Here is a 12,680-nt window from a genome sequence, read left to right on the forward strand (position 1 = left end):
GAACTTGTTTCGTCTGTTTCTCACACACACACACACACACACACACACACACACACACACACACACACACACACACACACACACACACACACACACACACACACACACACACACACACACACACACACACACAGTTTTCTTAAAAAGCTTAAACATTTAGGGAGGACAAAGGTTGGCAGTTGGGGGAACATTTCTTTTCCTCATCCAACTAGCCCCCCTCTGTGATACGAGGGCCACCTGAGACCCCGGGCCAAAGGAAAGGGCTCACTCTTTCGGATTTCAAAGAATCTAAACAGACAAAACAATTAAAACACAAAAGACTGCGTGAGTGCTCGTCACACAGCAGCTGAGCAGAGGGAAACAACATGTTGCCTTCGTCATCAAAAAATAGATTGAGTGTTTAAATAGGGTGCCAGTTGAAACAGTCTTTAAGAAAATATCTCCTGGAGTTCATTCTTTTCCCACCACTCACTCTCCATACGGGTAAACAGTGTAATTTACCGCATATAAGCAACATTCATTCACTGTATAATATTCCCTTGAGTGTTTTGCGTGCGTGCATGCGTGCGTGCGTGTGTACAATGATGTCATCCACGTGTTTGCAGGCGATGTAATGCCATGTCAAGAGTGTGCTTTGATGAAAATCTGTATGATGTCACTGACGGGCTAATCAGCAAATCAGGTAGTTCAATATGCAGAGAGGTTGAGCCTCTGATGCAGTGGTCACAAATCTGTGCTCTCCAACATACACCAAAACTTTTGCAGACGTTTTTACCTTAGAAATATCCAGAGATGGTTTCCAAAGTACAACATTTTGCCATGGAATGTATTGTATTTTCAATAAGTTAAACATGGTTGCATGGATGTGGTTTTTAGAAATATGTGGATATTTACATTACCGTTCCAACTCATTTCAGAACCTTCAACCTTTTTTACACAATCCTACACAACATCACCATATCGTTTAACATAATCCTACACAACAATCACCATAATCACAGTACTCAACAGCCATCTTAACACATATCCACGGAAACAGAGCACACTCGAATATAACACCAGCCAATGAGGAGAAAATATCTAACGTAATTCACTACTAGGCTCCTGTGGACTATGGACGCAGTGAGTGTTGAACCACGTTAAACACAAACACAGATTGGTAAACACAAACACAGATTGGTAAACACAAACACCTGCCTGTGCGGGGCCTTTAGTTCCTCTGCTCCCTCTCCTCCAACCCCCCACATCCTTCTCCTCTCCCTGGGCCTTAATCCTGGAGCCTAGCAGCCATTCAGTGACGGTGCTCCGGCTTTTACGGATCATTCCGCTCCTATTCCCATTCCACCCAGAATTCCTCAACTGACAGCTGGAGCATGACCCAAAACGGCGCACTGTCGCCATAAGGCTTCTGGGACGGCAGAGTGAAATGGACGGAGAGGGACAGGAGAAGGAAAACAGACAAACAGAAGAAGGAGAGGAGGAAGAATGGCTCCACTATGAAAGGGATCATAATGGTGGCATTATGGTGACAGCATGGTCTCCAACCCAGCTGAGTCCACCCACACTTAGGCCAGGGCCCAGACCAGGGTGCAAGACAGTGTGTGTGTGTGTGTGTGTGTGTGTGTGTGTGTGTCCGACCACTCTGTAAACTATGTCATGTCCAGTGTTAGGGGTATAATTGTGTCATTATTTATGTTTGACGTGGAAAAGATAACTGTGAAACGATCAGCCAAAACATGAGAGCGCAAATAAACGGTTGCGGAAGTGAAGAAAGAAAATCATTACATTACTATTTATTACCTGTTAACTGTAACATCACTTCGATTTCTCCAAATAAACTTGCAATGCATGTTTGACCCCATTAACAATGATAGAACTGCCTTTTTTAAGCCTTTTTTCAGCCATGATAATCCAGGAAGAAGCCCTGATCAAAAATCGGAAAAATACATGATAATTTAAGTAACTAGGATAGCAAGACATGCGTAGACACACGTCACAATTTATCTGTGAACAAAGACAAACTTGTACAGCTTAATCTAATCACACACACACACACACACACACACACACACACACACACACACACACACACACACACACACACACACACACACACACACACACACACACACACACACACACACCAGAGGAGCCTGCTTACACAAGAAGAGCGTCCTGTAATTATTCTGGGTGGATCCCCATATTGGACGACCAAGATTAGGAGAGTGGACAGAGAGAGAGAGCCAGCAGAGAAGAATGAGAACAGAATGGGTAGATACAGAGAGCTGTAATGTTAGAAAGGACTCAGGGTGGACCCAGGGAGGGACAATACAAAATATTCCTTTCATTTGTATATACATTTGCGGTTGGTTTAAAAAAAGTGTTCTTTTTATGAGCATATGTTAGTAATACCAAACCTAATCTCACGTTCACTGCTACTTAATTTATTCAATTCAGTGTTAAGGTGCATTCTGTCGTAACAAAGCTGAACTTGGAGGACAAGGATTCTGTAGGCTTTACAAACCCCAACTGAAAACCAAAGTAAGCCAACGCCTTAAACCACAAGTTTGTTCCATGGCCTGTAAATGATAAACCTTATAAACCAATATCTTCGACACACACACAGAAACTATAATCGGAGACAACATAGTGCCTTTCCTTCCATCCGTGCTTCTTCATCTTCCCCCTCACTCATCAACCCTCGTTTCATTGGCTCAAGCCCAAACTGTGATGACCTTAAAAAGATAAAAGAGTTCCTCTATCATAATGTGTGTGGATGAGTGTGTGGGATTGTGTGCGCGTTTGTGCGTGTGCTTTGATGTGTGCCAATAGAATGTCCTTTCAACAGACTAAAATACCACTTAAAAAATGGATTGACTTCTTCCTCTTACAAAATAATCCCAAAATACTTCCTCCCTCCCCACCTCCCTCCCCGTTCATATTGTCAACACTGAACATAACTACTGTGTCCACTGTACAGACAGGTAGTGGCGTCTTCTGGATTGTCAAACTAAAGTGTGTCCTTTGGAAGATGTTTTAATAGCAAATAACGTGAAGGCAGAGGACAGAACGCGTGAAAGGTTAAAGCCGTTTATCTGTTGCTGCAATTGGATGGATTTTTACAGGGTGAAATCCAATATAGGAGCCAACAGCAACAAAGCCGGAGGAATGGGATTTGAAATGTATATCCTCCTCTCCTGTCTATCTACACTCACGATGGGAGGGGGGAGTATTGGACTCGACGTGGGTGTTCTCCTCACTCTGATTGAGTTGGGGGGGGGGGGGGGGGGGGGGGGGGCACAGGTGTATGCCACAGTCCACTGTAAAATCAGCAAGATAGAGAGCAAGGGGGGAGGGGGGTATGGTGGATTTAGCACAGGTGTATTCAATGGCATCTCTGAAAAAGACGTACACTCAACTTTCCCTTCTCAGTTATTTAGCCTATCTATACGTCATAGATTACAGGTAAAATGGGGATTTTGCCCATAAAATTTAAACACATACTCTCTAGGGCAAGGTGTTTTAAGTTCTGGGCTACTGTAGGAACATGGTGGGGCAACCTGGCGGGCTCTGTTGATGTTGACCAGACTACTCCCTACTTAGATCTAATGGGCTCAGTCCAGTGGATCTTTTCTTCATGGGATTATACACTAAATAAAACATACCTATGAATATTATATTCCACTTCTCCCACCAGCTCCGCCAGATGCCACTAACTTCGACAGACAGCACCTTCAAGCGAAAACTATTGAAGTGCAAATAAAAATTTTCACTTCTTAAAACTCATCATTCATATGGTGAAGATAGCCACTGTACTCCATTATATGATATCATGATGCTTGTTATAACAATGCTTTGGTTTGTACTACATAAGAATTAGTTTTGCGAAGTAAACCATAAAAGAACAACATGACTAAGACTTGAATAGAGCATTCCAGTTTTCCTTCTTCCTTTAATCTCAGTCATTGTGTCCCGGTGATTTCCCACGGACCTTAATCCCATTCCGTACCTTCTCAGATCTGTGTATTTGTTTACTTGCGGTAGTTCCCCACCACCTCCGACACCCTACTCCCTCGCCCTGTCCCAGACATCCCTGCTCTCCCCTTCCCGCTCGCCCAGATCACTATTTCTCTGTCTTTCACCAAGTCTCAGGGTAGTCATGACTCACCTTGTTGCTATGCGTCAGATAGACGCAGGGGGAAAATGAATGTGTGGATATGAGAGAGAGAGAGAGAAAGAGAAAGAGAAAGAGAAAGAGAGAGAGAGAGAGAGAGAGAGAGAGACATGACAACAACTGATAAAAAAAGAATGCAAAATATTAGAAAGGATGCAGGCCGAGATGTAAAAAAAAAAAAAAAACTGAATGTTGTCACATGGGTCAAACTTAAACTATCATTGTTGTTCAGCGAGGACTAGGAAAATGTTGATAAAAGTTTGAGAAGAAAGAGTCAGAGAAAGAATGATGCCCAATTGGGGAAGTTGGATTCACTGATGCCTCCAGAAAAGGCAAAGTCCCGATGCCTCCCTCTCTCCCTCTCTATCATTCCTTCTTTCTCTTTCTTTCTTTCTTTCAACAGGGCATGCCTGCACTTCAGTCTGCCTTGGCACAGCTTCTGTTGCGTTAAATCAAAATAAAAGAGGAGAGTCATAGAGCACCGGAACTGCATGGAAGTGTGTGAGCCACGCTGTTTTAAACACAGCAAGTTGGCACAACAGGGCCCTCACAGACCCTGGAACAAACTCTTGATATCTTCCAGACTAACACTTTTACTTGGAGGCCAGAGGCACAGGAAAGAATGGTCTGTTTAATCCAAATAAACCAGAGATTAAAATATATAAATCAAAAGATGAAATTCTTTTTATATAAATCATTTTGTAAAATAAACACGAAGAAGCTACTTGATATACACACATACTTAAATGACAAAGGATGCTGTCTCCAACTTCCTATTTCTGCTAATCTAATTTCCTGTGTTCAGAGATCCACCTTCCATCATCCCAACAACAGAAACAAGGAAACTGTGTGTCTGTGTGTGTTATTGTGTGTGTAAACTTGCTGTGGCAAAGTTCCTTCAATAGAACGAGATGTAAAACTGTGTATTTTACCTGTCCTGCCTGATCCATTGACAATCAATATTAGTGGTGGAAAAAAGTGGTAGCTAGTCAGTACAGTTGGACAAATATTTAGAGTTTCAGACAACACACAGGTTCTGTTACAAAGAAGTTCAAGATGTGTGAAGATACACAATTGCTTAAAAAAAACACCTCAAAATCCCAGTCTCCGTTGTAAATTGTGATTCAAAAATATCAGCAATCAAATTTGCTTTGAAGCCCAAACAAAGAGTCATACAGGGACATTATATTAAGTGAATCAATAATACATGCACGTGCTATGCCTTGATCAATTGCTCAATGTCATCTGTGTGAGACTTGTTTAATGATATCATATCGTATGAAAGTATATCTACTTGTGTTTGTATAACAGTGCTAATGCTGTATTGTATTTTGTATGGGCTGCTCCTTGAAAATGCACACCATATCTAAAATAATCATACGAGTCACTGTAATAACTTATAATGCGTACCTACGGCATCTAAACAAAGGCCAGCTGTCCATGAATCAACCACTAAGACAGACCCAAACCAAAATACGCTTTGAACTTCGGCATTACAACTATTTGTCATTTTAAAAACAACAAACCATTCATTGCATGAGCCACCATAGCAGGAATCTCAGCCAGAACGTATTTTTCTTTCCGTCTGGTCAATTCAAAAACATATTTTAAATTGCCTTTCTTTTTTTTCATTCATGGCTTGAAAAAGCCTTCTTTTAGTAAGACACATTGACAAATAGCGGCTTCACAGGGGACGCAGGTTGAATGTCCTTACAACCGTAAATAGTATAGCAATGTAAACATACTGACATCTAATGTACACAAGACGGACAGACACACAGTCTCCATGCAGGTGGAGGGAAAGAGATACACATGTATACACATGCACACTATACGCAGTCCATCATAATGGGCCACATTATGCCCATCTCAACAGGAAATTAAGAAGTTGAAATAACTCACCACTTTTGGCTTCGTCCGCTGAATGGGAGGCAGGGATGCAGGGTCCTCAGTAGCAGTTCTTTGCGCCCCAGTGTCCATAACTTCACAAGTGGGGGTCTCACTGGGCCCCTCTGGCACATACATGGACCGTTCAGTTCCATCCCTGGCCCCTGAAAGAGGGCCTGGGCACTCTGCCTCCTTCTCGGTGGAACTCAGAGCTAGTATATACCTCTTGGTCACGTCCTCGAGAGAAGGGGCCTCATCCCCCGAGGGTTTGCTCGGGAGTGAGGGCTCTGCGGTGGGTGGTATCTTGGAGCGGTTGGCCTCTTTCAGCAGCTTAGAGTGTGCAGGGGGAGAGATGGGCATGAACGTAGCTGGCTCGCTGGCGTGGCGGACATGCCTGGTTCTGGTTTCGGGTCTGGACAAATGGGCGAGGGGAGGGAGTGGGGGAGTGAGGTCGTCTTGGCCCTCCAGATCTTCTTGGGACTCTACATCTGGTTCTCCAGGTTCTAAATGAGCGTCGCTTGCAGACCAGCCGTGGTGTTTTCTTGACGTCTGATGACCCAATCTTGGAGAGAGAGCCTCAGCCGGTTTGAGGTCAAAGTTAAATTTCTTTCCCTCATCCACTCTCCCTCCCACCCCTTCATCTATACCATTAACATCTTCATCGCCGTGGTTCCCAGAGGCAAGAGCACATTCTGAACTGGAGCGAGACTTCCTGGCTTTGTTACTACTGCTTCCAGGGTTGAAGGGATGGGTCTGCGGGGGTAAGGGTTGGATCGCCTCACCTTCTGGGGTCCACAGCTTCTCCCTTTGCCCACTTAGTATCGGCTCACTGCTGGATGGTGGGATCTGGCCAGCTTGCTCCAGCTCACTGATTGGCTCATTTTTATTAGAGTGACCTTTGTAGTGAGGGTCATTCGGAGACAGCAATTGTGCGTCGCTACGTCGACTAGGGTCACTGAACGATTTCTTTTTGGGAGCTTTGCCGTTGCCATGGTCGTCCACCATGAGTCTGTCCAACGCCCCCGGTTCAGCCACGATGCTTCGAATCACCCCGCTGTAATCGCGGACACTGTCGTCGCAGAGAGCACCGTCGCTGCACACCGACAGATCGCTGGCCACGCTGCCCTTGCTTTCAGACAGCCCAGCGGCCGGGCAGGACTCGGTCACACTTCCTACCCCTTTGACGGACAGAGACCCCAGAAGGTTGCTGTCCATGGAGCAGAAATTGCCGTTTCCTTCTCCAGCCACAAAGCAACGCCTCTGGGGTGTGGGGTCACTGAGTGAACGGTAGACGGTAGCCTCTCCATTCCCGGATGACACTGAGGTGGACTCTCCACTGCTGCCGTTGCTACAGTCTGAGTTATTATTACCAGTAGAGGAGAACTTCCTGCGCCGCCTAACGGCCCCAGGAGTTGCAGGGGCATCAAGACCCCCTTCCCATTTCCCCGCTGGAGTTGAGGCTTCCTGGCTTTCAGTGTTGCTGGTGTTGATCGCCTCAAAAGGTTTGCTATTTGTTACTGACGTTGGGCTGCTCATATCCATTATAATGCTGTCACTCTCTGCCCTTAGGGCATGAGGTTGTGCGCAAGAGGCTACTGGTATTGGGATCTGTTGAGTTGCACTACTCACAACGTTCTCTGGTGTGTCTTGCTTCTCCTTCTTCAACACATCCCCTTGGTGTAGAACTGATTGCTTCCATGTGGTGACAGGCTTACCCAGCACATCCCTAGCTATCATTGACCCCAAATTAACCCCAGCTGGCCCTGCAAAACAGCTCTCAGAGATCTCCCCGAGACCAGTCTCTGGCTCCGTCACTATTCCTTCATCAGTTAGACTAGACTCATGACCTGACAGTTCATCTACAGAGCGGTCGTGGAACATGCTCTCCTCAGAGTCACCTTTCTGCATGGATCTCTCCTGTTCTCTGCTCTCCTGGTTTCTCTCCTCGCTACATTCTCGGTTCCAGCTCTCCCGCTTCTTCACCAATGGTGGGGCTTCGCTGTCCCTCTTGCTACTCAGCCTCCTCCCATTTTCTCCTTCTCCCTCACTTTTTTCTCTGTCCCTCACCTCATCCTCCATGTTCCCTCCCCCTCTCTCCTTCTCCTGCCCTGTTGGTGTTATAGAGGAGCTCTCATCCTCTACCCTTTCATCGTCCGTGACATGAACATTTTCATTGTCGTCGTCGTCGTCATCATCATCCTCTCTAGCACTCATTTGGCAGATATCTCGCATAACCTGTCTGGCTTCTTGTATGTATCTGTCCTGCAGCGGGGTTGGCGTTACATCGTCATTGTCATCATATCCATAATCCCTTGCTCTTCTTTCTCTTCCTACCCTAAAATCACCCCCATCACTCTCTACCTCCCGGTCACTAATGGACCGCCTGCCTTCATCCCTCTCTACGTCAAGTCGCTGTTCTGACGAGCTCCGCTTAGAGGTGCCACTTGTGGAAAAACACGGCACACCCAAGGTGGATTTGTCAGAGTTGGAGAAGGATTTAGCACGCCGCAGGGTAGCGGTTAGATCCTTTAGAGTCGGGCGACACCCAGACTGGTTGCCAAGACTATGTGACCCCCGTCTGTACAACGTTGACCTCTCCTCAGCACCACTGGGCTTCTCTCCTCCAACTTTACGCACCCTGAGATCTGATAGGTCCGTTTTCAGGAAGCTGAGGAGAGTCATCGTATCCGAGGCAATATCAGGGTTGGACATAGAGATTCTATGCTTTGTTTTGTCCTCCGTTATTTCTCTCCCAGCGAATGTTCTTCTGAATACCGTGGACCCAGCCCCTTGACCCGTATCTGGCACGGGCCCTTCCCTTTGCGGTGTGGTGGAAGGGGGGGTGACTGTCGGGACAACCTGGGGGCGTACCCACACAGGTGCACGGGAGAAGTTGTCCCCATGTCCAAAGCTTGGGGAGCGATACATGGTAGAGTTCCCATGGTAGGTTTTACTCTGCATAGACGAGATGGACACATTGGAGCTCATGGTGTTGTGGACTTGTGCTCGGTGTCCACGCCTGGCCTGCTTCTCCTCCTTGAGCGTCTCTGTACTAGAGCACCGGCTACTGCTCTGGGAGCCGCCAGGACTGGTGAAGGAGGGAATGTTGACCTTTGACACGCGTGACACACCAGGAAGCGGCGTGGCCATCGATGGCGCGCAAAGGCACTCCCATCGCTGCGCCAGCCTTCGGGAATTACTTGCAACGGGTTCTTTTTTCTTCCGGCTCGGGAAAGGACTTCCTGACTGATGGTGGTGAGGCTCCAACTGTTCCATGGTCATGCCTGTTTCGCTGTCGCTGTCTTCTGACTCACCATCACGATCGTTGTTGCATCGGCCCGACGGCAGTAAAACCTTCTTCTTCTTACGCAGCGAGCGCCGGCGCACCGCGTCTCGGCTGGGCGGTCCTAAATTCTCCGCGCTGTCCTCCTCGCTGCCGGAAGATCTACCGACGCTCTTGCCCACGCACCATCCATGTTTACCGCGGTAGAAACTGCTTCCTTGTTCTTCAACCCCCCAGCCTCCTCTAATGGAGGTAGAGGGCAAAGGGCCACAGGACGCACTCCGGCCTACACCTCTCCCTCTACCTTTCCTGATGTGCTCCTCCTCCTCCTCTCCGGAACTAAACCTGTAGCGCAGGCTGGAGATTATGCTGATGGGGGCGTCTACCTTGGAGGAGGGAGCTGCAGTTGAGGAGGCAAGGGCTGGATTTAGTGGAAAGGGGGAGGAGGTGGTGGTGGTGGTGGAGGAGGTGGGGGCTGGTGTTCTGGAGGAGCTATTTGAAGAATGTAAACTATCCCTGGGCAGCCCGACCCCCTGTCTCTCCCTTCTCTCCCTCGGCTGTTTAACAACAGAGGAGGTGGCTTTGCCCAACGGACCACTCTGAGGAGAAGGAGTAGGCGCAGGAAAATGAAGGTCAGGGTCGGGGTCAGATGTCAGAAGTGTTGTCCTGGAGGTCCTCCAAGCAGGCTCTCTGTCGCAGTTAGGACTCGGGGCTCTGTGCGTAGGCTGGTCGACTCTTAAAGAGCGTCCACTACTGCTGTCTTGAAAAATGGATTTGCTCGTATTAATATTACTATGCGTTTCTAAATCTAACTCCTTTTCATTTGGGTCTTGCTGTAGGTCAGGATCAGAAAAGAAGTCCATTTCCTTTTCTAATCTCCTATTTGCTTTAAGTATATTCCCGGCCGCCCCACTATTTATTCTAGCCGGAGCTCCAAGTTTGAAGTGTTGTTTTTCTGGAAGGAAAAGGCTACTTGCTTCGTTACCAGAGCTACTAGCTGAATGCTTGTCACTTTTGTCTGAGAGAGAGGCAGTATCCTTAGTGCTAAACTGAAAGTTAAGCCCCGTTTTTAATTTCTCTTCAGGTTCATTAGTCGTCTTGGGCTGCTGTGCAGAACGGGTTTGTCTTTCACTGAAAATTTGCCGGATCTTTGTGACGCTTGGCCAGTGGTCAGAATGGACTGGAATAAACTCACCGTGGCGCGTTGACAAATAACTCCTTTGAGATTTGCAAGCTGGAGGAGTCTCTTCGGTAGTTGAAACATCCTCAGACCGATCCGTTGTCAAAGCCTTCTTAATATCAGACGAGCGCGGGTGGACCTTTGTGTAATCTCTCTTACTTGTACTACTTCTACGCTCGGTTGACAGCTTTGAACACATCCATTTTTGGTTTGCCTTCTCTGAGTCCGACCCTGAGAAAGAGTCTGTGCCAGGGTTTAACTTTTCCCCCGCATCTTTAAGTTCAGCAGGAATGTTAGCAGAGTCAATATTGTGAATACACCCACTGCTAATATCTTCATGAAAAGATGAACGCAGGGGTGAAGGGTCTTTCCTCGTGCCTTTGGCTTGGGGCAGGGTCGCTCTTCCTTCGGTCACCCTGCTATCGCCTGAGGCGGTGATCTGCGTTCCAGCAGAGCCAGCGCTGCTGAACTTCTGTGTGAGCTGGCGAATGGACGGGGAAAGAGAGGAGAGAGGAGTGGAGGAGCCTCGGTCTGCGGTGGGGAGGCCGGCGCTGGTCGCAGTGATTTTGGAAACTTTTCTTGAAACGCCAACATTACGCGTCGCCAAGGGTTCCACTTTCTCAGCCGTGCATTGCTCCGTAGTAGTAGTAGTAGTAGTGGTAGCGGTGGTCGACAAAGGGGGAAGGGCGACGCCACAAGCATCCAAATCCTTTGATTTAACTTGCCTATCGTTACGGCTGCTGCTGCTGTTGACACTCCAAGACTCCAACTTTTTGAACGAGACACTACGACACACGGCCGCGTTTTTCTTCCCGTCTTCTCTTTTTGCCATTGTTCATTTCGTTCCTGGTGATTAAATCCACATTCTTGTTTCATTGATGAGGCGAGTCAAGTTGACTACGGTCCATTCCACCGCATAAAGCCGTACAAAACAGAGTTGTCCCTTCAATAATTGGATTATTGGAACGAGGCCAGCCAAGAGAGAGAGCTGTTTTAAAGTTAAAGAGCAAAGTTAAATATTAAATATGGGGTCAAAAACTTACACGCTTTTGGTCCCAAAATGCATCCAAGCACGAGGAAGAAAGGACTCGAAGTTTATCCAAACTGTCCCCGGTCCAACCTGTGCACAAGCAACTCTTTCATTGTTTACTCCCTCCATGTTCAAATCGTTGTCCCATTTCAAAGTCCACAGGCCCGGGGGCGCCAGGTATCCTTTACTGTAGTGCTCGAATGGTACTGAACTCCTTATTTTGACATTATTTGGTTTTCCGTGACTTAATGTTTTTGCATGCTAATGCATGAGATAGGGCAGGGGTGGGCGGGACTAGGGTTGCAGGGGCTGTCATAGCCCCCTTGGGGATAGAGAGGAAAAGCATTTCTTTTTGATGGGCGAAGTCAGATACTGTGTGTGGACAAACCAAAAATAATTATAGCCCCAGGGCCCAAGGAAGTCTCACAGACAGCAAGGCCCTTTATTTGAGAAGAGCAGAGGTTCGTGCAGGCCTGTTTGTTCATCTATTTCGATAGTGTTCTGCAACGGTGGCTCGTATAGGGAAACATTTGTGTCGTTAGGTAAAAGTGTGCAAGTGTTTCTTTGTGGCCCTCTAGCTGATTCGTTGATTATCTTCTGTCAGAGTAAGAAATAGTTGACAGCAGCAGGGGGTGCTCAAAGTACAAAGTACATGTCAGACAAGTAGATGTGTCTGTGCTCTATTATGTAGTTCTAATGTGACTGTATTATAATCATTATAATGGTACATAACCTAATAAACTATAGGCTAAAGTTTAGTGTCCACATCATATGCCTAATTGCCATAGCCCTTCTAACAATGATGTCCCACATAGTATAACCTCTTCATCACGAGGCCTATTTCTGTTTCTTCTGAAAAATGACATATCCAAAGTGAATAGAGTATATCTCCCCAATCTAATAGTGGCACCAAAAGAAAGATAATACCTGTGAGATTGTTGTGCAAGTGAATCATTCAACGTGGATACTACTTGGTTAAAGTGAATAAAGCTAGAATACAGCATAAGTGAAACTTTAGATGACAGTAGAATCTTGAGAACCCATTGTACACTTGTGACACTTGACCCATCTAACGGTGGCTATGGTCTATATTAATCCTATCCAAGAATGCACTTCTCACTAAGAT

At 46.7% G+C, this 12,680-nt stretch overlaps 1 protein-coding gene across 1 annotated transcript in view; it reads right to left on the reverse strand.

Annotated features, from left to right (window-relative positions):
* The window catches only part of LOC132474667 (rho guanine nucleotide exchange factor 17-like), a 57,604-nt gene extending 45,750 nt beyond the window's left edge, over window positions 1-11,854 (reverse strand). The window contains exon 1 of the mRNA XM_060075491.1: window positions 6,077-11,854. Within this exon, the coding sequence (XP_059931474.1) occupies window positions 6,077-11,356 (5,280 nt within the window). The 5' untranslated portion in view covers window positions 11,357-11,854. The remainder of the gene's footprint in view (window positions 1-6,076) is intronic.
* Between the last annotated feature and the right edge of the window lie 826 nt (window positions 11,855-12,680).

Source organism: Gadus macrocephalus, chromosome 16 (genome assembly GCF_031168955.1).
Source record: "Gadus macrocephalus chromosome 16, ASM3116895v1".
Lineage (NCBI taxonomy): Eukaryota > Metazoa > Chordata > Actinopteri > Gadiformes > Gadidae > Gadus > Gadus macrocephalus.